Here is a 26,623-nt window from a genome sequence, read left to right on the forward strand (position 1 = left end):
CTTACTATTTTGAGATATGTTCCATCGGTACCTAGTTTATTGATAGTTTTTAGCATGAAGGGCTGTTGAATTTTGTCGAAGGCGTTTTCTGCATCTATTGAGATAATCAGATAGACCACTAGCAAGACTAATGAAGAAGAAAAGAGAGAAGATTCAAATAGACACATAAAGGGGATATCACCACCGATCTCACAGAAATACAAACCACCATCAGAGAATATATAAACACCTCTACACAAATAAACTAAAAAATCTAGAAGAAATGGATAAATTCCTGGACACATACACCCTCCCAAGACTAAACCAGGAAGAAGTTGAATCTCTGCATAGACCAATAACAGGCTCTGAAATTGAGGCAATAATTAATAGCCTACCAACCAAAAAAAAGTCCAGGACCAGATGGATTCACAGCTGAATTCTACCAGAGGTACAAAGAGGAGCTGGAGCATTCCTTCTGAAACTATTCCCAACAATAGAAAAAGAGGGAATCCTCCCTAACTCACTTTATAAGGCCAGCATCATCCTGATACCAAAGCCTGGCAGAGATACAACAAAAAAAGAGAATTTTAGGCCAATATCCCGATGAACATCGATGCGAAAATCCTCAATAAAATACTGGCAAACTGAATCCAGCAGCACATCAAAAAGCTTATCCACCACGATCAAGTCAGCTTCATACCTGGTATGCAAAGCTGGTTCAGCATACACAAATCAATAAACGTAATCCATCACATAAACAGAACAAATGACAAAAAAAAAAAAGATTAAATTTATTTTTATTTTATTTTGATAGTTATTGGGGAACAGGTGGTTTTTGGTTACATAGATAAGTTCTTTATTGATGATTTCAGAGATTTTGGTGCACCGGTCACCTGAGTAATGTACATTGTATCCAATGTGTAGTCTTTTATCTCTCACATGGAGTAAAATATGAGGGATAAAAGACTACATATTGGGTACAATTTGGGGAGTCTTCCCCCTGAGTCCCCAAAGTCCATTCTGTCATTTTTGTGCCTTTGCGTCTCCTCATAGCTCCCACTTATGGGTGAGAACATACGATATTCATTTTCCATCCCTGAATTACTTCACTTAGAATAATGATCTCCAACTCCAGATTGCTGCGACTGCTATTACTTTGTTCCTTTCTGTGTCTGAATAGTATTCCATGGTGTATCTATACCACATTTTCTTTACGCACTCATTGGTTGATAGATAGCCTAAATTGGCTGGTTTCATATTTTTGCAATTGCAAATTGTATGCTATAAACATACGTGTGCCAGTGCCTTTTTCAAATAATGACTTCTTTTCCTCTGGGTAGATACCCAGTGATGGGATTGCTGGATCAAATGGTAGTGTTACTTTTCGTTCCTTAAGGAATCTCTGGACGGTTTTCCATAGTGGTTTTACATATAGTGTTTTTTAAAATTATTTTCCTCTTATTTTAATATCACACAAATGAAATGAAGTATCTCTTATGGATACTTTCTTACCATTTTACTCTGTTTATATACCTCTTCTTAGTCCTCTAATTCAGGTTCATTGAGTTCTGACCTTGGTTTCTTGGGGTTTTGTTTTGTTTAACATCCTTTCTTGAGCTTCATGATAAAAAATTTACTTATTCTGTGTTCTAGATAGATAAATAGTAATATTGCCAATATTATGTACTCACCACCACCAAAAGTTTAATCCTATCCAACGTTGTTTAGTAGAATAGGTGATGGTATAGATACAGACTGTGGAAAAAAGAGCCTTCATGTATTAAAAAAGCCGTCTGACAGACTTTTGAGGTATCCACTTTGAATCAAGAAGATTCTCATGAATGTTTCATTTGCATTTTTATGATACTTTAGTCAATGTTATTTAAATGACAGATTTTTATAGTGTAATACATTTATGATTTTTATATTATTCAAGTATAAGAAAAATTGTCAGTTTTTAATTTCAGACTCTTTTTTATCATTGGTTAATATGCAGGATTTAGAATTTTCAGTATGTTATTGTTGTATATAGGTGCCTGGAATACTTATTAAGAAACGATGCAAATCCAGGGATCCGTGATAAGCAAGGATACAATGCAGTTCATTATTCAGCTGCTTATGGTCACCGTCTATGTCTTCAGCTGGTAAGATTCCTGAATGCTTGTGAAAGACCTAATGTGAGTTTATAGGCTAATAATATAACAAAAATGAGAATAAATGGATCAAGAAACAAATTACATTTTGTTTTCTAACATTTTCAGAATTTATATACGTCTTAAGTTCATACTTGTTTTAGTAAGATATATCTCATTCTCTTTTCCTTTTAAAAAAGGAGAAAATTAGGTCTCTGAAGAGGGCTACCAATTACCCCATGTTCATGTCTACAGTGTTCTCGTGCCCCTGTAAATAAATATTTCTCATAAGTTTCTAAATGACTATAACTGTGTCTTACATGAGAAATAAAAGTCCCTGTGAAAGGAATATCTCCCCCATATACTTAGGGAATTCTGAAAGGCACATTTATTTCACAACCCCTCCTAATAAGGCAGACTCCACTTCTGCAAAGAAAGTTTTTATTTCTACTGTGGTCTGATTCTGGAATATAATACCACCATTCACCCAGATTTACCAAACCAGAAGGAAAGTCAAAGAAAAGATACTCATGTGTGTAACAGATACTTTAGGTTAAAGATTCTCTTATTTAGACTTACCTTATAAAGTACGTTGAACTTCGCTTCCCTTCAGGGGAAATAAAATTCAAGGAGAGTAGATATAAAAGAAAAGGGAGGTTGACAATTTAATATAGCACTTAGAGCCCTGCTACAAAAATAACTGTCTTCCTACGTTATTATGGATCTTCACACTAAAATTTTAGACCTATGTATATAGATTTGATGTCTATTGTGATATAAAATTGTTTATTCAAAATATCTAGTTTTTTGGAGCCAAATGAACCACAGGTTTAGAGTAAAAGTTAGCAAAGCCCTGTCTAAGTTGAGACTTACTATAGATGAATACTTCCCAAGCTAAATATTTTTGTTTTGACCTTTATTTCAGATTGCAAGTGAAACTCCTCTAGATGTTGTAAGTATTAGTCAATTACCTCCCACCAATTAGTATTACTCAATTCCCTCCTACCAGTTATGTTTATCTATTTGCTGTCATTAAAGCTGAAAGTGTTTTTACATATTAGGCGCAAAGATGGTGACAGAAATCTTGTGTACACAGGGAAGGAAGATGTTTACTTCGTGGCAATTAAGTAACATTTCCCCCAAACTCTTAGTTTGTAGCCTATCTTCAAAGCTCTTAGTCTGTGCTCCTTACTACACTTTCATAATAATCATGTTTTATAAGTTTGCTGAGTTGCCAAGTAGCACTCTAAAGTGGATTTGAACTGGGGGAGTGGGAGAGAATAATTGCTGTAGTATGTCTTTCTGACATTTAAAATGCCTCTTCTTTTTCAGTTAATGGAAACCTCAGGAACAGACATGCTGAGTGATTCAGATAATAGAGCAACAATAAGCCCTTTACACTTGGCTGTGAGTACTGCCTTCATAGCCAACTTCATGGCTGATTCACTGAAAATATCTAATACCTATTTGTGTTGACTCAAACTAGTACCATAAACTTTTAGTCCATGTAATAGTTATCATGGAATTAAAAGTTTGAGAACTTTCTTTAATTCAGAGAATTATTTAATGTGCTGGGGTTTTTTTCTGTTTCTTGCTTTGGGAAAAAAATTGAAAAAAAAGGACAGATAGTGATCCTTAGGCTTTCCCCAGGGCCTTCTGGGGAGAGAAAGGGAGAAAATACAGAAAATATGCCTGTGATGGTGAATTTTAAAATGTGCTGCCCTAGTGGAATGCCTTATAAGTTGGCTAAGCAGATGGTATACACACACATTCTGTCGTATTTCTACAATGTTTTGCTTACTTTGTGATCTTGGGGTGCTGACTGGTTGTGTGTTCACTGGTCCTTCGGGTGCTCACACTGTAGGATTTGGCTACATTGTCTGTTATGTCTCTTCCACTTTAAGATTCCTCTAAATTTCTTTCCAGTGTCAATCACTAAATGAAGAAAGTTAGGGAAGAATGTGACAATTTTTTAAGTCAAATGAGAATTTATTACCTTAAATTTCAGGTAGATCCTAATCTAGCTTTCTGTACTGAAAGAATTTATTTTTGAGACAAAGCATGTTAGAGTTTTGTCTAACAAAACTAGAGTAGGGAAGGGGGGGGTACTTTTGAGAATCAGGACACCCGGGTACTGTCACCAGCTGTTTGTGAGATCCCTGATTTTTAGTAAAATGGTTATAAGGATGTATCCTTAATTCAGTGTGGAACACTACAAATTCAGTGATTCATTTGAATGTTTCTTTTCATATGTACTATTATTTTTTATCTTAATATTCTCTTTGCATGTGTTTTAACACTGACATACATACATTAAATTTTCTGCCGTTTCTCCCCAGTGATACCTCCTGTCATGTTCTCAATAACTAAGAAAATGTTCTTAAAGCTTTCTACTTCTTTGCCCTTTGAGTCCTTGGAAACACCGTCACCTCACCCAGACATGCATAGTAAATAAATCTGACAAGGCAAAGCCAGCATGGAAGAAATAGCCATTTTACTATTGATGATGAAAAGAAATGAAGACTGAGCAGCATTAGCAGCAGCAGCAGCATCATTCTCATTATAATAATTTCACTGTCATTTCTTGAGCACTTTCTAGGTGCCAGACTATTTCCCCCTTGCGGAGGTTCAACAAGTAGCATGTTAAAGACTCCCAAAAGCTCTGCAGTCTTTAGGACTTAGTTATCAGTTTAATGACGATGTGTCCTTAGAAATTTCTCATTTGTATTCTCACCACCCTTCAATTTGGCAAGTTTCTCTTTTTGTGCTTGCAAATTAACAATGTGCCATACATTGATCAGTGGGTTGGTCTTTCTCTCTCTCTCTCTCTCTCTCTCTCTCTCTCTCTCTCCCCCCCCCTCACAATTACTATTTTTTTGTCAGAGATTTTGTATGTGTATATGGTGGTAATGGTAGAAAAAAGAAAACATAACGTAAAACATACCTTCTTAACTATTTCTAAGTGTACAGTTCAGCAGTGTTAAGTATATTTACATTACTATATAACCAACCTCCAGAATCTTTTTGTCTTGTAAAGATTAAAACTAAAACTCTGTACCCATTAAACATCTCCCTATTTCTCCTTTCCCCAGTCCCTGGTAATACCAGCCTACCTTCTGTTCCTATGAATTTGACTAATCTAAATACCTCATTTAAGTGGAATCATAACAGTATTTTTTTGTGTTGTGTGACTGGCTTATTTCATTTAGCAGATTTCATCCATGTTGTAGCATGTGGCTGAATTTCCTTCATTTTTAGGCTGAATAGTAATCTATTATGTATATGGCACATTTTTCTTTATCCGTTCATCTGACAATAGATGCTGGGTTGCTTCCATCTCTTGGCTATTATGAATAAGCGCTGCTATGACATGGGTATACTAAATAGTGTTTTTAAGCTAAAAATTGAAATAATTTAGTAATTAGGTGCAATGAAATATGATTATACCACCACTTTTCCTTTTCATATCTATCTCTAGGAGGTTTTGAGAAGTTACTTTAATTTCTTATTCGAAACTCCCGTTCAGGACAACTTGGTACAGTAAAAACATACTGATCTGAGCTCAGGGAAACTAGTCTTGATTCCTAATTTTGCTCATACTGGACATTTGGGCTGCTTCTCTTAGTCCCATACGAGGATATCATGGGGGGAAGCTCTGTGGCAAATCATCATGGCTCCTATTCATTCTCTTGTCTTTTCATTTTTATTTTTTATTTATTTTTTCTATTGTTTTTCAGACAGTGTCTTACTCTGTCATCCAGGCTGGAGTGTAGTGGCGCAATCACGGCTCACTGCAGTCTTGAACTCCTGAGCTCAAGTGAGCCTCCCTCCCTCAGCCTTCTGAGTAGCTAGGACTATAAGTGCACACCACCATTCCTGGCTAATTCTTTATTTTTTTGTAGAGATAAGGTCTCACTGTTGCCCAGGCTAGTCTCAAACTCCTGGCCTCAAGTAATCCTCCTGTGTTGGCCTGCCAAAGTGCTGAGATTATAGGTGTGAGTGACCATGCCCAACTTCATTTATTATTATTTTTATTTATTTAGAGAGATAATCTCATTCTGTCACCCAGGCTGGGGTACAGTGGTACATTCCCAGCTCACTGCAGCCTGTACCTCCCAAACTCAAGTGATCCTTCCACCTCAGCCTCCTGCATAGCTAGGACCACAGGCACATGCCACCAGGCCCAGCTCATTATTATTATTATTGTTGTTGTTGTTGTTATTATTATTATTATTATTATTATTATTATTATTATTATTATTATTATTTTGGCAGAGATGAGATCCACTCTGTTGCTCAGGCTGGTCCCAAACTCCTGTTCAAATGATCCTTCCACCTCAGCCTCCCCAAAGTCCTGGGATTATAGGTGTGAGCTACCACAACTGGCTAACCTCTTCTTTGTATACTGTCTTCTATATAATGTATGGTTCCTCAGAGTTCATTCTTTCAGTAGCATTATTTTCATTGACCTGGTATCGAGGAACAAAGTTAGATATAATCCTAAAACAGAATTCTGTGACCTATAGCCACTTTAATCTTTGAGATAGTCAAGCTTAAGTAATCAAGTTTCTACACAGATTCATTATAAAGAGATCAGTAAGGCCCAGAGCAACTTTATCTCTTGCTGCTACTTTCTAACATTTTCTACAAGAAATGGCATTATAGTCCTTTGAAGTTTACTTATTTCTTTATGTCCTGCTCAGCATTTAGTCCAGTGTAAATAATATATGTTCAGTTACCATGTTGGACTTTGAAATGACTTTTCTGGAAAGCCCTTTTATTAGACTGTATGAAGAAGGCAACTTCGGGCCAGGCGCAGTGTCTCACGCCTGTAATCCCAGCACTTCAGGAGGCTGAGGCGGATGGATCACAAGGTCAAGAGATCGAGACCATCCTGGCCAACATGGTGAAACCCTGTCTCTACTAAAAATACAAAAATTAGCTGGGGCGTGGTGGTATGCGCCTGTAATCCCAGCTACTTGGGAGGCTAAGACAGGAGAATCGCTTGAACCCAGGGAGGCAGAGGTTACAGTGAGCTGAGATCATGCCACTGCACTCCAGCCTGGTGACAGAGCAAGACTCCGTCTCAAAAAAAAAGAAGGCAACTTCATTCTGACAAATATTCAGTCTTACTCTTGTACAGCTAGGACAATGCCTGGTATGTGGTGATATTCAAGCAGGGCTCAGTTACATATTTCTTTGCTAAAAGAATTACTTCTTTTTTAGCTATGGCACATTATGGGGTGGGTATAGTCAGTTTAATTTGAGAAATCAGAATATTCAAGCACTGACTCAACTCAGGTTGCTAGCTGTCTTTGGAGTTGATGTGGAGCACTGAACTGTGATTAAGAACACAGACTTGGCTGGGCGCAGGGGCTCATGTCTGTAATCCTAGCACTTTGAGAGACCAGGGTAAGAGGATTACTTGAGGCCAGGAATTTTGAGACCAGCCTGGATAGCATAGCAAGACCCTCATCACTACAAAAATTAAAAGAAAAATTAGCTGGGCGTGGTAACGTGTACCTCTGGTCCCTGCTACTCAGGAGGCTGAGGTGGGAGGATCACTTAAGCCCAGAAGGTCAAGGCTGCAGTGAGCTATGATCACGCCACTGCACTCCAGCCGGGGCAACAGAGCAAGACCCTGCCTCAAAACAAAACAAAACAAAAAAAACACCAGGCTTTTTGGAATCAGACTTGAAATCAAGGCTTGAATGAATCCCTGTCACACATCCATTGAATGTCTGCCATGAGCCAAGCATTGTATACTCATGAAAAGATCACCTGTCATCTAAACTTTTATTATTTTTAGAATGCCTATTCCCTACCGCAGTAGCCTACCTACTGTGTTGATTATTAGAAAAATCTGTAGTTAACTTCCTGAATTCTCAATGTAGAAGTTTGGATTATCTTAAATAGGATGATAATATGAAGACAAGTTTGCTTATTTACATTTTTTAAAGTCTTTAGGAAGTCAGTCTAAATATATATTTTTTAAATTTACATTTTTATTTATTTCTAGGCCTACCATGGTCACCATCAAGCACTGGAAGTGTTGGTACAGTCTTTGTTAGATCTTGATGTCAGAAATAGTAGTGGAAGAACACCCCTAGACCTTGCAGCATTTAAGGGCCATGTTGAATGTGTGGATGTACTCATTAATCAGGGTGCCTCAATCTTAGTAAAAGACTACATTTTGAAGAGGACACCTATACATGCAGCAGGTATGCCAGATATTATGCTTGATTTATTTATCACTTCCTGTCTAATCTCTTTCAATTTCTGGTATATAATATTTCTGGTTAATTGTCTTTAAAATTTTTGACCTGTTTTTTTTCCAAATCATGTGGATTCTTTGACCCCACCAAATAACTTTATTCACACAAATGTCCCTTAATTTACAAAGCCTCAGTCATTCATAAATATTAGGAGTATCCACAGTATTCAAGGAACTTAAATATAGTGTATTATACCAATCCAAGTAAACCAAGTACAAAAAATATTCATATAAAGTTGTTTACATGTAGGTCCTGGATTACCAGCTTCTGTGCAAAAAAGGAAATAAAAATAGATTTATTAACTAGTATTTGAAACTAACTTTAGGCCTGGCTTAAAACCTCCCTCATGCTCAAGCCTGTCCCACACAAGTGTTTAAGAAGTCATTAAAACTCCCCTGCTCTAATGAAAAGAAGCTCCTCTGCACAAAAGATTTAAGTGCCCCCAAGTAGCTCCCTTCCTCCTGTGGCCTCTTGGAAAACAACCTGGGCAGCCTCCTTGCTGATACCTTCTGTAATTTTAGGGGCTTCTCAGGGCAGTGGCAGTGGATTCATCTTTTGATGATGGCTGCAGATGCTAACATTGGCCGATTCTATGTCACACCTACTGGTTACCCTTTGAGGGCATTTCTCCAGACAGAAGCCCCACTAGTGCCAAAACTTAGGTAGGGCAGGATCAGAGATGCCCCTGTGTTGTTTTGAAGGCTGTGCTACAGCCTGGACTTGTCTCTGGACTTCTCCCTCTAAAACCCAGTGGCCTAAAGAGCTGAAAAATGTCAACTTGGCTCTTCAAAAGTTTCCAGACCCAAGGAGATTACCAGGAACTACGATTGTCTGGGGAAATTTTTGACTTTAAGTGATAAAATAATTGTATTCTCAGGGAATATCAACAACAAGATTATCATCACTTAAAAAATTGTGTGCCTTAGAAGTTGGGTTTATGTAATAATCTAACTTCTGAAACACTTTATCAACAAAACAATGCAGTATTTCTTTCTGGTAGAAGTTATTTTGGATTGGTATAATCTTTCATTTAACAAGTGATACACATTTTGACTTACTTTACCAGTGTACTGCATTAAACATGCAGACAGGCTTTACAGAGCAATTACCTTATTCAAGAACTATTCCATATTGTGATATTATGATGTAGCAGATAGGTTAAAATATGAAAGTCTATAACCAAGTCAGTGAAATGACTTGCTACCCACTGTGTATCACCGGCAGATGCAGATTCACAACTCTATTTTTATAGCGTGATCCTTAAGAATACATTTGAATATACGTCTTGGATTTTTTTTCTAGTCCTTTGGGAAGCTTACATTTTAGAAGACTGTTGATAACACCCACTGTTGCTCCCAGAGCTGCCCTTCAAAGCTATCAGATGTTCAAGTGGGGCTGAGAAAAATATTTTAATAATAGATTACAACCGCTAATAAATGTATATGCACTAGTATATGGTTTGAACAAGAGGTTAAAATGCGTTACTTGCTGTTACCTTATTCTGAAAAAGAGTGAAGTTATATATCAGTTTGCAAAACTTGGTGGCGCATGCCTGTATTCCCCACCTAACTTGGGAGGCTGAGGCAAGAGGGTCAGTTGAGCTCAGTTTGATTGCACTGTAGGCAACATGATGAAACCCTGTTCCTAAAATATAAAATAAAGAAAATGTGGTACATATATACCATGGAATACTATGCAGCCATAAAAAAGGATGAGTTCGCGTCCTTTGTAGGGACATGGATGCAGCTGGAAACCATCATTCTCAGCAAACTATTGCAAGAACAGAAAACTAAATACCGCATGTTCTCACTCATAGAGGGGAACTGAACAATGAGATCACTTGGACACAGGAAGGGGAGCATCACACACCAGGTCCTATTGTGGGGAGGGGGTAGGGGGAGGGATAGCATTAGGAGATATACCTAATGTAAATAATGGGTTAATGGGTGCAGCACACCAACATGGCACATGTATACATATGTAACCTGCACATTGTGTACATGTACCCTAGAACTTAAAGTATAATTTAAAAAATATAAAATAAAAATAAATTTTGTACACTGGATGAGATCTGTGAAAAATAAGTACATTTTAAAAATATTAATCTACCACTAGGAAAATTATATCATAATTGCAGATCATATGCAGAACTAATTTAAAGCTTGCATGGAGTGCAACCACAGGTTACTGTTAGTAACCTACTGTTAGTACCTACCTATTCAATAAATGCAAGCCTTGTATCTATAGATGCCTTTCAAATTTGGAGATCTATAGAGAGCGTCTCTAAGCCATGAAAAGAACAATGAGGGTTTTTTCCTGGAGGTTTACCAGTCCTTTCCCACAGTGATGCTGTGCTTGGTGTTTGGGTATTGAATTTAGATGACACAAACATTCATCAATAGCTACTGTGCACTGAGTGTAAAAGAACTGATTTGAAAAATGATGGGCCAAACAAGATCTTCTTGAACATCTCCAAGTGTTATGACACTGTTTTTTATTGCTAAGCTGTGAGAGCTGCTGGTGGAGTGCAGCATACAGATTGGACTAGGGTGGGGGAGAGGTGGTTTAAGCCACAAGTTAAACTATTAGTATTTAATATAACTGTCGGAACGTACTGTAGAATATTCGGCACCTAGCTTGTTTTTGCTAGTTTTGTCATCTTTTAATTAGAAGAAATAGTGATAGATGTTCTTTTCTGTATCATATGCAAGATACATTTTTTCTAATGTATTTATTTAAACTTCAGACTTTGTATATATGAACAGGACCTGAATTTTGCAGAGGATTTAACTTACTTCAAAAGCTCTTTTCTTTGGACTACTTCTACTTGTACCCTTGCCCATTTTATGCATTTGGACTTAACACATGCATTCTTTAGATGTATCATTTTTCTTGTACTATATATATATCATTTGAAATTATTTCAGCCGGAAATAACAGAGTACCCTACTGAAAATAGCTTAAGGGGTTTAGTCTCTCACATACAATGTCCAAAGGCAAGCTGGGCATGGTGGCTCACACCTATAATTCCAACACATTGGGAGGCTGAGGCGAGTAGATCATGAGGTCAGGAGTTCAGGACCAGCCTGGCCAAGAGGGTGAAACATCATCTCTCCTAAAAATACAAAAAAATTTGCCGGGTGTGGTAGCGGGCACCTGTAATTCCAGCTACCCAGGAGGCTGAGGCAGACAATTGCTTGAACTAGGGGGCAGATGTTGCAGTGAGCCAAGATCGCACCACTGCACTCCAGCCTGGGCGACAGAGCGAGATTCTGTCTCAAAAAAAAAAAAAAAGACAATATCCAAAGGCAGATTCCGTTCCAGGATTGGTTGATTCTACAATGGTGTCAGAGCTCTGGATTAAATTCTGTTATTCTCTTACATTTGCATTCATGTTGCAGGAATCATTGCTGCTACTTTTAAGGATTGCATCTAAAATCAGAAAGGAATGGAGGCTTTTCATTATCAGAGATAAAAGTGTTTCCCAGCAGCCTCTAGACTTATCAGCATCTCAGTAGTCAGACCTGGTCCCTGTGCTGCTCACCTTAAAACTGATCACTGTCAGAGGAGAATGGGGTTGTTGTGATTAACTTGGTCTAATCATGATATCATCCCTTTGCTGGAGGCAAGGCACTCTTCCTGACCACACTGCCAGACAGCTAAATAAAATGAGCATTCTTTTAGAGGCAGATGGTAGGGGATGGGTGCTGGGTGAGCAGTCTGCCTGTCATGTTTTACAGTAAGGAATTCATATTTGTTTAGCTTTAACAACCAAAGGCCATAGAAACCTTCTTTCTACCTGTAGTTTTTATTCTTGCATATTAAATTCAGTGAAACTATCCCAAAATTAAATTCTGGAAGATGTGCTCTAAGATGGACATTTTCTATTTTATCATTATATGTAATTACTGAAATGTTTAAATTTCACTTTACAGCAACAAATGGTCATTCAGAATGCTTACGGCTATTAATAGGAAATGCAGAGCCACAGAATGCAGTAGATATTCAAGATGGAAATGGACAGTAAGTTTCGATAAATAATTGTTGCATCGCAGAAGGGCGTATTTCGAAAACCAGAGTACAGTCTTAAGTGATAGCACTGAACCTATTCCTGTTGTTGCTCAGGACGCCTCTGATGCTGTCTGTTCTCAACGGGCACACAGACTGTGTTTACTCACTGCTGAACAAAGGAGCAAATGTAGATGCCAAAGATAAGTGGGGAAGGACAGCGTTGCATAGAGGGGTAAGCAGAAATATGCTCTTTCCTTTCAAAAAGCTTTTATAACCTCATATTACCTAGAACTGAACTAGATTATGTTTATTTTCTCTTCATTAAATGTTCGTCAAATAGTCTTTACCATTTCTTTCAGTATCTTAGTTTTTAAATGCTAATTTTGAACAATTACAAAGTACAACTTAATAATCTAGAGACCAATGTCAGAACAAAATTTTAAAACTCTAAAACTTTGAGTAGAATTAATGTCAATTTGACTTTTTCCATTATCTCACTTATTTTCTTATACACTTTAATCTTTTTTCACCTTTGAAATATCATTATTTTCACTGAATACCAAGTTTCTCTCTTCCTGTTTTCATACTATTTGCATTTTAACAGAGTTGTTGCTTTAACTGAATTTTTAAACCACTTCCAATAAAAATACAGAATTATTCCTAAAATGATAAGTGGCTTTAATTGATGGAAGGATATTGGAGTATGGTCTTTAAAGTTTTTAATTAGCTGAAATTGGCATGTAATGTTTAGCATAATATGTTTGACCACCTGTAAATTATTTTCTTTCAGGCAGTTACAGGCCATGAAGAATGTGTAGATGCATTACTTCAACATGGTGCTAAGTGCTTACTTCGGGATAGCAGGGGCCGGACGCCTATACATCTGTCTGCTGCCTGTGGACACATTGGTGTTCTCGGAGCCCTTTTGCAGTCAGCAGCATCTATGGATGCAAATCCAGCCATAACAGACAATCATGGATATACGGCACTTCACTGGGCTTGCTACAATGGTTAAGTATACAAACACAAATGCATATCGTTCTGTGCTGAACAGAGATAAGTTTAATATATTCAGATATTAATGAGAATGACATATTTATAAGGCAAATTTTAAGTTTAAAATTAGCAAAAACCTTGGGAATAATCTATGTAGGCTTACTTACTAATAATTACTATGTAGGTTCACTCCTGTCCTTTGTCATGCTAAAGCCAAGGCACTAGTTGTCAAAGGTGTTCTGAGATAAGCCATGAAGTATTTTTGAGGTTTTTCCTTTTTTTTTTTTTTTTTTTTTTTTCCCGTTTTGGTAGGGTCTTGCTATGTTGCCCAGGCTGGTTCTGAACTCCTGGCCTCAAGTGATCCTCTCACCTCAGCCTCCCAAAGTGTTGGGATTACAGGCATGAGCCACCATGTAGCCTGAAGTTTTTCTTAGATCTTTATTTCAACAAATATTTAACATTTTTAGGAGGTTTTTACAACGTTTCCATTGCTATTATATAGTGTGCTTGTATTTTGATTGTGTTCTTTTACTTTTTTTTTTTTTAGAGTCCCACTATGTTGCCCAGGCTGGTCTCAAACAACTGGGCTTAAGCAGTCCTCCCACATCGGACTCCCCAAGTGCTAGGATTACAGGCATGAGCCATCGCACCTAGCCATGTTCTTTTACTTTCTAAATAATATCGTATTAGGGGGAAAATGACCAAAAGTAGGAGAAACAGTGAAGTGTATCACATTCTAAACTGAAATCTTTGTATGTTTTCTGAGCACATTGCAAGATAACATTCTTATATTACCACTAATATCCATGCTCCATGTTTTAAAGGAATAAATCCCTAGCAGGTCTTAGAATTAGAAACTTTGATGGGTTAACTCTGCTACATGGTTAGAAAAGATTTTCTTTGGCCTCCTACAGGCTCACAGTCATAGTCATTGCTTTTATAGGTAGACTCACAAAAGGTCACTTAGGGAAGCATAAAGCTACTTTGAAGGTATAGATGTTAAAAATGCAGTTTGGCTTATGAAATGCCACTAATTAAAATAATTTATGTAATGAAGTATGTTGAGATATTTTTTCCTTGTGCAGGGCAATAGATTTGATCATCTTAGAAAACTCAGGTACATTATATATAGCGCAAGCATCAGTGTTGTCAAAGTTCAAGCTTCAGGCTTTAGCAGAGAAATTAGAGGTTTTTAAAATTTGTTTTCAATTTCATTGTAGCTTCAAGATTAATGTTAATTATGACAGCAGATCTACAAAGCTGTAGTTCACAATTCTAATAACCTTCCCTCAAAGTGTAGAGAAAATATAAATTGCCTCTTTATATAAATATCCATTTACTAAAATAAATAAGTATAATATCTGTTGTAAAATCAGACTGCCTTACCAGGAAGTTGAGATTTGCTATCTTTCTGTAATATGCTGTTTCACAGTTCTTTCACTGGGAGCTGTTTTGACAAAGTTACCAAGTTAAAGCAAAAGAGGAAAAAGCTGAATCTTGTAAAATTATAACTTCATTAAATGTTTTCACAAGTATTTCTGAGATACAATATTTTGATTTTCATATTAGTCCTTATGCCAAAGTTGGGAGTTGCATTCTTTTGCTGTGAGAACATTTTGGGTTCTTGAGGTTTGTCCTGTGATTACTGTTGGTTATCCTTCAGCTGAGTACTGATAGTATCATAAAAACTTGAATAGTTAAATCTATTGCTCATTCAATAAGCTTAGTTTAGTCTCTTTGTTTTTTACTACCTTAAATCCTTGACCAAAACAGTTTTGAAACTATAAAACCTTTGGGGTTTAACTTCTCTTTTTCTCATTTCTACTCGCTAAGGCAAGTAGAAATGAGTGTAGTGAAGTGGCCAGAGACTCGTACTCATACTAGTACAAAGAAGATAATGTATTTTGCATTGATATTTGATTTGTTTCTGTAATGTGACTTGACATTTTACAAGTATAAGGAAAACCCAAAATAACTAATATAGTGGGAAAATATATACAAATGTGAGTTGTGTTTCTGTAAAAAAGTCAGTGAGATAAAACTGTTTAGAAGCAAAGACTTTCCTGGTTTTTAAAAATATATATATCCCTGAAGATGAACCATTGGAAAAATCACACAGTGAGATATTTTTCCTCAGGAAGAGCATTTAGTTGTAAATGTACTGCTGTAACTGTCCTTTGGAGAGTTGCTTTCTATTACAATGTTTCTTATCAGATCTATATGTATAACAGTTTCCCTAAAGTGAGTTCCTACTCTATCACTGCTAAATTTAGACTCTAAGCACGTTTTGTGCAAGAGACAGAATTTTGCAAGAACTGCATGCATGGTTGCCATTTAAAGATCATAACAAATGTGTCTGATTTTCAGCCCGTAGCAAAATTGTGGTGATGCTGAATTTGAGCTGGAAGGAATTAAATGTGTGTTGGCTATATGCAGTAAGCGACTATATAGACAGTCTAAAATTAATACCATATTTATAGCCAAAATCCCATTTTATAATTTGGCATCCTGAAAGTAGAATATGTAAAGTGGTTTTACTCTAGTAATTATTGTACTGCTGTAAAGAAAATTGGAAGCACTCCAACAGAACAGAAAACAACCTTTCTCTCAAAATTGAAATGATGGCCAAGTTTTAGGAAAAAACTGGCTGTAGATACTAAAAGTTCACAGTTTCAGTTTATATAGTCATTCAGTCACAGAACTTAAGAATACTTATTTATTCCTTTAAAAAATGTGTTCATTTTTATGAAGTTCTGAACATCCTCAGAATAGCCTCTGAAACTCAGGAGGATCCAGTTTACCATCCTATCTACCTTTCATAAATGATGATAGAAAGTTATGAGATTGTCTGCTTAATATCACCCAGTAATGATTTCTGGAGGTGACCAAGGGGACTCACTGTTCCCTTTTCTCAGTCTGTACTCAGATAGTGAGTGGTTCTCAAACCCTTTGGTCTCAGCAACTATGGATTGATACTGACTGTATTAGAAATTGGAATTGAGAAATTTTAAATACTTATTGATTTATTTAAAAATAATGTCTATTACATATTAACATAATCTTTTTTTATGAAAACTACTGTTTTCCAAAAGTATTTTCTTTTTAGTGAGAAGAGCAGTACATCTCTTTATAGCTAATTTAAGAGAATAGTTGGGTTCTCATCTGTGTTTTTATTCACATCTTTTTTGCGTCACCCCAGGATTTTCCCCAGGCCACACCTTAAGCACCCATATACCTGGAGAATGGGAGGCTCTTAAGTCAACAATGGACAACTTTCCATTGCTGTATCTTAGTAATGAGTTAACATTCAGCACAATGGAATTAAAGCAGTTTCTCAACCTCAGCACTATGACGTTTTGGGCCAGGTGATTGTTGCAAGGGACTCTCCAGTGCATTGCAAGATGTTTAGCAGCATCATTGGTTTCTGCCCACTAAATGCCAGTTGCACTGCCCCACCTTCAGTTGTGATAAACAAAACTGTCCGTAGGCATTGCCATGCACAATATCTCCTGATGGGCAAAATCCACTTGAAAACTACTAGATTAGAGAAAAGAACTGACAAAAGATGGAACACCATTACAGGTTTTTCTGAAAATTACTTTTTCCACAATTATAGGATAAAGTTTAAGCTGATTAAGTTTGAGTAATTTAAAAAGAAAAGAAAATATAACAAGACTTTGGTAGGCAAATTTTAAACCATGAAAATATCTAAAGAGGCCACATAAGAATCTAATTTATTCCTAAAGTAGATCCCAAATAACTCATGAAATAAGCAACATTTTAGTTGTAGTAATTAGGGTATTAAATTAAAACCCTGGCTCTGGAATTAGGGTAAGAAAATTTGAAGTTTGGATTTTTCTGTTTTTCAAGTTACTGTTAAAAACTATGGACCAGATGTTGATAAATAATCAGTACAGTCAGCCCTCCATATCCATGGGTCCCCCATCCGTGAATTCAACTGAATGTCGATCAGAAATATAGTTAGGCTGAACATGTACAGATTTTTTTGTCGTCATTATTCCCTAAACAATACAATGTAACAACTATTTATATAGCATTTACATGGAATTAAGTTGTAAGTAATCTAGAGATGACTTAAAGTATATGAGAAGATGTGCATAGGTTATACACAAATAAACCATTTTGTACAAGGGACCTGTATAAGGGACTATGGATTTTTGCTGTCAATGGGAAGTCCTGGACCCCATCCCCCAAGAATACCAAGGACTGGATACTTGTCCTTTACCACAGCAATATCACTTTGGTAGGAAATTGTCCTACAAAAATACTTCCTAAAATAAAAACAAAATGTTGAGCATGGTGGCTCACGCCTGTAATCCCAGCATTTTAGGAGGCTGAGGCAGGCAGATAACTTGAGCTCAGGGATTCAACACCAGCCTAAGCAACGTGGCAAAACTTCATCTCTACAAAATATCAAAAAGTTAGCCAGATGTAGTAGCCTTGCACCTGTTGTCTTAGCCACTCGGGAGGCTGAGGTGGGAGGATCACTTGAGCCCAGGAGGTTGAGGCTACAGTGAGCCATGATCATGCCACTGCACTTCAACTTGGGCAACAGAGCAGGACCCTGTCTCAGAAAATCGTTTTAGTAAAATAAAAAAATGCCAGAATGTTTCATTACAGCATTGTTGATAATATCATGAAGAATTTTTTTAAACTAGCAATCACTTTAAAATCCATAATTAGATTAAATAATTTATGATACACTTTGATACTGTGAAGCTCTTCAGAACACTAAAGAATAAGATTTTAGCTGGGCATGGTGGCTCACGCCTGTAATCCAAGCATTTTGGGAGACAGAGGTGGGTGGATCACCCGAGGTCAGGAGTTCGAGATCAGCCTGACCAACATGGTGAAACCCCGTCTCTACTAAAAATAGGAAAAACATTAGCTGGGCATGGTGGTGAGTGCCTGTAGTCCCAGCTACTTGGGAGGTTGAGACAGGAGAATCACTTGAACCCGGGAGGCAGAGGTTGCAGTGAGCCAAGATCACGCCACTGCGCTCCAGACTGGGCGAAAGAGCGAGTCTCCGTCTAAAATAATAATAATATTTCTATATATGCTATTATGGAAGGATATGTGTAGTTAATACTAAGTAAAAAGCAAGTGGCGGAATTAAACATCCCATTGCCATTAAAAAAATAAATAGCACAATCATCTCTCATTTTCTGTTGAGGATTGGTTTCCAGGACCCCTTATGAATACCAAACCCAACAGGTGCTCAAGTCCCTTATAGAAAATGGGATAGTATTTGCATATAACCTATGCACATTCTCTGCTATACTTTGAGTCATTTCTGGATTACTTACAATAGTCAATGTAATGTAAATGGTATATAAATAATTGCTATGCTGTATTTCGGGTATATGACAAGAAAAAAAGTCTGCTCTGGTTTTTTTTTCCCCCAAGTATTTTTAATTTGGGTTTGGTTGAATTGATGGATGCGGAACCCATGGATACAGAGAGCCAACTGTATGTATGTATGTGCATGCAGTTGTATATGCCTAGAAATTTTCTGGAACTACTGGTGGCTTAACAGCTACCAGTGGTTATATTCCAGAGAGGGGAACTGGGAGATGGGATGGGAGAGAGACTTTTACATTTTTCCTTTAAACATAATATATGTATCTGTGATTTTTGCCAGTATCTCCTTTGAATTTTAATATCTGGTTCTTTACACCTATTTAGGTCACGAGACATGTGTAGAACTGCTTTTAGAACAGGAAGTTTTCCAGAAAACGGAAGGAAATGCTTTTAGTCCATTGCATTGTGCTGTGTAAGTAAAGCCAGAATGAATCAGACTTGGTTTGAGTGTTTTAAGAAATACACCATTGCTGTGAGAATGATCACCATGTTACCTTACACAGGATAAATGACAACGAAGGTGCTGCTGAGATGTTAATTGATACATTAGGTGCCAGCATTGTGAACGCCACAGATTCAAAAGGAAGGTAGGAATTCAACTATGTATTAAATAGTTTTAGCCAGGCACAGTGGCTCATGCCTATAATCCTAACAACCTGGGAGGCCAAGGTGGGAGGATAACTTGAAGCCAGGAGTTTAAGACCAGCCTGGTCAGCATACTAAGACCTGCATTTCTACCAAAAAAAAAAAAAGACATGATGATGCATGCCTGTGATCCCAGCTATTCAAGAGGCTGAGGCAGGAGGATCACTTGAGCCCAGGAGTTTGAGGCAGCAGTGAGCTATGATTGCACCACTGCATTCCAGCCTGGGTGACGGAGTGAGATCCCGTCTCTGCCCTACCCCCCAAAAAAGTTTTATTTTCATTAAGAAATAAATTTTAACTACTGGCCTGGTGTGAGAGAATTTACAGAAAACCCATTATTATTTAAAAGTTGATTTTTATATTTGTAAGTATAAATTGTTTTAAGATCTCAATTATTTTTACATTATAAAAGGTTTTTCTATTTATAGATTTTATGAAGTTTTCCTCCTCTAAACTATTTTAAAATGTAAATTTTTCCCCTTTCTTTTGAAGTTGTTTGTTTCCCAAAGATAATTGTTAACAAAGTTAACAGTTTTCTAAATAGGAGTAAAGGCTGGAAGAAAGTCCAGCAGCAGTTGTAAGAGGTGGTGGTATTCAGGTCAGGATTTATTTCTTTCAAAATTTCCTTTAATGATGTTATTTTAGCAATTTTGTAATTAATCTTTACTTCATACTAGTTCTAGTTTAATTAAGGCCTTTTATATTATTGAAAGTACAAATTTCTATGGGAGAAATTAGTGAGCTCCATTGAGCCTGTTTGTTTGTGTACAGGCAGTGCTTTTATAGCCTAATATGTAAACCCTTAAAAACTGCATGTCACAAATTAAAGAATATTTTTCCAGCATATATAACATTCAAATTTAGTCAGACGTTTCAATTTTCTTTATCACAGAACTCCTCTCCATGCAGCTGCCTTCACAGACCATGTAGAGTGTTTACAGCTGCTGCTGAGCCATAATGCTCAAGTCAATTCTCTGGACTCTACAGGGAAAACACCTCTTATGATGGCTGCAGAAAATGGACAAACAAATACAGTTGGTAAATAACCTTCTTTAAAATTGTATTTTCCTAAGTATGTGTATCACTTATTTATAACTTAGATCCCAAGACTTCTGACTTCAGCTAGTTACCTTACCACTCCTAAGACTTAAAACCTTTTATCTGTTTGCAATCCACATTTCCATTTAGGGATACAATGTTTTAGTTTGCCCTTACTGACTGAGGAGTCTACTTTAAGATGGCCCTATAACATAGTGATTAAGAACACTGACTCTGGAGTTGGATTGCCTCAATGTGAGTCCTAGATCTTCCAGCTAAATGACCTGATGCCTCAGTTTTCTCATTTACAAAATGAGAAAAATAACAGTATCTACTTGGTGGGTTGTTGTGAGGTTTAAATAAATTACTGTAAATCCAGAGCATATAAAACAGTATTTAAAATTTAGTGCACAGTCACAAAATAAATGTTAATTGCCATTGTTAAGAGTGTGTGACTTATAAAACAATATAATTGTCACATACAATTATATGAAGATATAGTATATGTGTTATATATTACAATATTTTTCTTGTACTTAAGTTTTTGTGAGAGGGACTTTTTTGCTTTGTATCTTCGTTTCTCTACAGTGAGTTATTGGTAATCTAAGAAACATGTTCATAAACATAAGAATTGATGCACTTTTTCCTCCCAGAGATGCTGGTTAGCAGTGCTAGTGCAGAACTGACTTTACAAGATAACAGTAAAAATACTGCCCTCCATTTGGCTTGTAGCAAGGTATGTATACATTTTAAGAACATGTTTTCATTGTTAACAGTGGCATTAAAAGTTTTTTGACTTCACTACAATGAACAGAACTCAGGACCAAACCTCTCTAATGATCACTGGTATTAGATTTCTTGAACAAAATTATTGACTTGTAAGGCACCGTGGCATATCAAAGTGTCCAGTAAGCCAAATAAGTTTTGGAACACAAGTCTAAGTGTAATAATCCTCTTTCCTTAATCTTAGTTTTGTCCTCTTCTCCTACCCTCACTCCCAAGATGTGTTTGGGCAAATATTAAGATATTAGCCAGGAAAATTCATGGCATATGAATGGTGTTGTACATATTATATGGACTAGGGTTGCAGATTGTTGGGTGTATAAATGTACCTTGAAGGGTGCCCAAGTTTTTATAACTTATCTGCCACAATTATAGGGTCATGAAACTAGTGCCTTGTTAATACTGGAAAAGATAACAGATAGAAACCTCATCAATGCAACCAACGCAGCCTTGCAAACGTGAGTACTGTCAGTATCTAGTATAAACTTTGTGACCTACAATTATAAAAATGATAAATGGATTTTTTTAAACATGTGACTATTGGAATAGGTTTCATTAGTCGTAGAAGCAATTTTAATAGTTTACAATTGTCGAAACTCATTTCTAAAATGATCACAACTAAAAGGCATATTATTTAAAATGCTTTTGAACTGAAACTTTATTACAACATTGACAATAATGTATTTTTTTCTTAATCCACCTACCTAATTTTCTGAAAGAAAGTAGTACTATTTTGTGTATTTTATGGAAATCAACTGTAATAATATGTTACTTGAAACTAACAATAAATGAGGTAAGAAGCTTTATGTGTGTCTGTAAGCAAATAAAGTTTCTGAAAGAATCAGAATTTTTAATAATATGAGGAGCCAACCTCCAGATTGACTGAGAGAAATCTTACATCAGTGTCTCTCATTGTCCTTTGCTATTCCATTTTGAGGTTTAGTAAAGATAAAAATCTTAGAATATTGTTGCCCGTTCTGGGATTAGTCAGATCCCTTGAAGGTCCAAAAATTAGTCATGATGCTTGTAAGCTGTTTTCAAAACCTATTAGAATTTATGCTACTGCAGTTTACAGTTTTTAATATATAGTCTATGTCTTTACCAGCCTCATTCCTTAACAATGGAGGAATGCAATTTCAATGGTAAAATTATTTTAAACATTGAGTCTGAGAAGAAAAGTAACAAAAGGATTGGGTGAAGGTAGGGACCTGTCGATGGGACCTATGGCTGAGCTTGATGTCTAGCCACACGTTGACAAGGTGTGACAGTGCACTGCACAGAGGTTCTGCTCTCCCTGCCCCCATCTTTGCTATTAGGACTAGGTGCCTCGAGTTTGTACCTCTTGGTCTTCACAAGTTGACAAAAATGCTCTTTGACAGCCAGGTGTGCATGTGTATATGCATGCACATGCACATATGTGTACATGTATCATGTTTTTTCCCCTAGACCTCTGCATGTTGCTGCCCGAAATGGGCTAACAATGGTGGTTCAGGAACTTTTGGGAAAAGGAGCAAGTGTGCTTGCAGTAGATGAAAATGGTAAGTTGGTTCTATATTGTCTTCCCTTCACCTAGAGCTTTTATCTTTTGATGATCCGTATTTGAAGAGAAATAAACTTGGATATTTTTTATTAGTTAAAGAGGAGAGCTAAAGTTAATAATGAATAGTAGTTTGTGGCAAAGGAATAAGGGCAAAAGAAATAGGAAAAGTTATCTAACAGATGTACTTCTGAATCCCTATATCATCTGTTATAGCAAAGTTAGTATTTACTGTTTATACTTACCACTTTCTGTTGTTTTAGTAGCCAAAGATTTTGTTCTTTCAGCAAATATTATCAAGATCCTAATTAAGTGCTATATTCTTACTTAAAGTCAGTGCTTCTACTCATGCACTAGATCATGTCCCCTTTTGCCTACTTCATAATGTCACTTTGACAGTTCTCTTTTATGTCCTGCGGTAACAATTTTTCGCTCTCTTCCTGTATTATTCCTCAGTATATAAACACTAGTTGCCTCATCTTTAAAAAACAATTTATAAATCTCACTACTCCTGCCAACTGCTGCCATATTTCTCTGTTCCCCTTTGCAGCAAAACTGTTATCTTGCTGTCCCCAGTTATTCACCTCTCATTCTTCCATTCTTTTGTTGTTGTTGTTGTTGTGTTGTTTTTTGTTTTTGAGACGGAGTCTACCTCTGTTGCCCAGGCTGAAGTGCAGTGGCGTGATCTCAGCTTATTGCAACCTCTGCCTCCTGGTTTCAAGCGATTCTCAAGCCTCAGCCTCCCCAGGTAGCTAGGATTACAGGCACCCGCCACTACACCTGGCTAAATTTTGTATTTTTAGTAGAGACGGGATTTCACCATGTTGGCCAGGCTGGTCTCACACTCCTGACCTCAGGTGATCCACCCACCTCAGCTTCCCAAAGTGCTAGGATTATAGGTGTGAGCCACAGTGTCCGGCCTCATTCTTCCATTTTCTCTTAATTTCCCTGTAGTCAGGCCTTCTCCCCTCACCCCTACACATAACAAAATTATTCTCATCAAAACCACCTGTGACTTCTACTATGTTAACTACTACTTAGCTCTCGTTTTACTTGATAGATCAGCTTTTGGCATAACTGATTACTTGTTGTTTCCTTTGATAAATTTTGTTTACTCTGCTTTTTGAACCCCACACTTCCTTCGTTTTCCTTCTACATTACTAGTTATTCTTTCTTAATTTGTTTTACAAAATTTCTCCCTCTTCTCCTTCTAGGACTCAATCCTTCATTCTTTTTGCTTTCTCTATCTACATTGACTCCTTATGGTTTTAAATACTACTTATATGCCGAGAATTCCCAGATTTATATCTCCAGCCCAGACTTCTCACAGTCTCTGTATATCCACGTGCCTAATTGACATATCCATGTGGATATCTGATAAACAGCTTAAACCTAGAAAGTTCAGAACTGAACGGTTGGTTGATCCTTTCCCACTCCCCTTGCCGGACCTACTCTCCCCACAACATCATGATCTCCGTTGAAGACAATTCTTATTCTTACAATTGCTCAGGGCAAAACCCCTAGAGTCATCCTTGATTCCTCTCACTCATACCCAGTGTATAGTCCATCAGCATACATTATTGACTCCACCTCTAAAGCAGATTTAAAATATGCCCACTTTTTTTTATTATTGCTACCAGCCTGGCCTGGATCCTTTTAAAGTGTATGAGAACATGTTACTCTTGAATTTCGGTTTGGTTTGGTTTTGTATTGTTTTGTTTTGTAAAGAGACAGGGTCTCACTCTGTTGCCCAGACTGGAGTACAGTGGTAGATCATAGCTGATTGTAACCTTGAACTCCTGGGCTCAAGAGAACCTCTCACCTCAGCCTCCCAAGTAGCTAGCACTACAAGTATGCACCACTATGCCCAGCTCATTTATCTTTTGTGGTGATAGACTCTCACTATATTGTCCAGGCTGGTCTTGAACTCCTGGCCTCAAGCAATCCCCCCACCTCGGCCTCCCAGAGTGCTCCACCTGGCCCCATTCATAGTTCTTAAAATGACCTTACTAGGCCCTATGTGATGTGTCCTCCACTTCGTCACCTTTCTGATACTGTTTCCTAGTCTTCTTCTTTCTCTACTTGATTCTGCAATGCCAGCCCCTCCACAGCAGGGTTATACATGCATTGTGATCTTCATTCTGACTATTTACTCTGCCTGAACACTCTGTCCCCAAACATCCCATGACTAAATCCGTCACCTGTTTCAAATCTTAGCTCCAGTTTCATCTTCTCAGTGAAGCGTATTCTAACTACTCTGTACTACAACTTGCTAGATACTCCTACCACAGCATTCTCAGTCCTTGTTAACCTGCTTCACTCTTTCCTCTTTTTTTACATAAAGCTTTGAACATATTGTATATAATGTACTTTTTTATTATGTCGATTGTGTGTCTTCCCCACTAAAGTGAATGTAAGCTCCACAAGAACACTGAAATCTTTATCAGTTGCATTCACTGACATATTCTTAGTGTTCTGAATAGTGCCTGAGCAAGTGGAGGCTCAGTGAGTATTTGCTGCATGAGTGAATATTTGCTGCCTGAGTGATTATGCCAAGTGCCGTACTAACTTCTGAGGATACAGTGTAAAATAAGACATAGTCTACTTCCTTGAATGGAGATAAGAGTGTAAACAGGCTATTAATGATGCACTTAAAATAGTTTAATTGGAATAAGCATAGAATGCTATGAGGGTACTTAAGAGGGTCTTCAAATCCTTTCTTGCAGGATCAGAGAAGGCATCCCAAAAAATGTGACTGCTAAGCCAAAATCCAAAGGATAAGGAGAAAGTGGGGAAGGAACTTTCTAAGCAAAGGGTGTGGCATGTTAAGAGATATAACTGGCCGGGCACAGTGGCCCATGCCTGTGATCCCAGCACTTTGGGAGGCCAAGGCAGGTGGATCACCTGAGGTCAGGAGTTTGAGACCAGCCCCGCCAACATGGCGAAACCCCGTCTCTACTAAAACTACAAAAATTAACCAGGTGTGGTGGCACGTACCTGTAATCCCAGCTACTTGGGAGGTTGAGGCAGGAGAATCACTTGAACCCAGGAGGCAGAGGTTGCAGTGTGCCGAGATCACGCCACTGTACTCTAGCCTGGGTGACAGAGTGAGAGTTCATCTCAAAAAATAACCCCCATGCAGAGGAGAGGAGCCTATTTTTAGTCATACTCTGACTAGAAAACACACATGAAACATGCTTCTTTCCCCACCCCCACTATCATCCAAGGCATCCTGGCCTATGTAATGGGTTGTTCTGCCTGCCAGCAGCAGGAACAATAGCAGCAGGCACCTTTAGAAGAACCCTTGAAAGAAGCGTGGGCAGTGAAGGACTTCCCCTAGCTACTTTGGACAAATAAAATTTAATTAAAAGTACAGACAGCCTTCAGCCACTGCTGCCAAACTTGGAAGGACATCAGTTGTTCTCTTTGACCCTTGACGAAATGGGAACTTTACAAAGGGGGAAAAAAATTACTTTTTGTGGCTGGGCACAGTGGCTTACTACTGTAATCGCAGCATTTTGGGAGACAGAGGCAGGAAGATCACTTAAAGCCAGCAGTTTGAGACCAGCCTGGGCAACAAAGCGAGACCCTGTATCTACAAAAAAAATTTAAAAATTAGCCAGGCATGGCATGTGCCTATAGTCCCAGCTACTCAGCAGGCTGAGTTGGGAGGATCACTTGAGCCCAGAGGTTGAGGGTGCAGTAAGCATGATCATTACACTGCATTCCAGCCTGGGTGACAGAACAAGACCCTGTCTCAAAAAAAAAAAAAAAAAAAAAAATCCTTTCTTTATCAAGGCTAATACAGCATAGATGAAAATATGTGGGAGAACTGGAAGCAACCA

General features: G+C 37.5%; 2 protein-coding genes across 11 annotated transcripts in view; one reads left to right on the top strand and one right to left on the bottom strand.

Annotated features, from left to right (window-relative positions):
• ANKRD28 (ankyrin repeat domain 28) overlaps positions 1 to 26,623 on the top strand; it is a 198,453-nt gene that overhangs the window by 167,000 nt on the left and 4,830 nt on the right. For all 10 annotated transcript variants that reach the window (XR_002730699.2, XM_023207369.2, XM_023207368.2 and 7 more), the window contains 13 exons: positions 2,012 to 2,123; positions 3,037 to 3,063; positions 3,444 to 3,518; positions 8,131 to 8,332; positions 12,322 to 12,409; positions 12,512 to 12,629; positions 13,188 to 13,407; positions 19,100 to 19,187; positions 19,279 to 19,362; positions 20,313 to 20,458; positions 21,112 to 21,194; positions 21,617 to 21,699; positions 22,688 to 22,779. Coding sequence is in view for 9 of the 10 variants with exons in the window: in XM_023207369.2 (XP_023063137.1) it covers positions 2,012 to 2,123; positions 3,037 to 3,063; positions 3,444 to 3,518; positions 8,131 to 8,332; positions 12,322 to 12,409; positions 12,512 to 12,629; positions 13,188 to 13,407; positions 19,100 to 19,187; positions 19,279 to 19,362; positions 20,313 to 20,458; positions 21,112 to 21,194; positions 21,617 to 21,699; positions 22,688 to 22,779 (1,418 nt within the window). In the remaining variant the exon portion in view is untranslated. The remainder of the gene's footprint in view (positions 1 to 2,011; positions 2,124 to 3,036; positions 3,064 to 3,443; positions 3,519 to 8,130; positions 8,333 to 12,321; positions 12,410 to 12,511; positions 12,630 to 13,187; positions 13,408 to 19,099; positions 19,188 to 19,278; positions 19,363 to 20,312; positions 20,459 to 21,111; positions 21,195 to 21,616; positions 21,700 to 22,687; positions 22,780 to 26,623) is intronic.
• BTD (biotinidase) overlaps positions 1 to 26,623 on the bottom strand; it is a 102,358-nt gene that overhangs the window by 13,630 nt on the left and 62,105 nt on the right. The window lies entirely within an intron of this gene.

This window comes from Piliocolobus tephrosceles, chromosome 2 (genome assembly GCF_002776525.5).
Source record: "Piliocolobus tephrosceles isolate RC106 chromosome 2, ASM277652v3, whole genome shotgun sequence".
NCBI classification, from domain to species: domain Eukaryota; kingdom Metazoa; phylum Chordata; class Mammalia; order Primates; family Cercopithecidae; genus Piliocolobus; species Piliocolobus tephrosceles.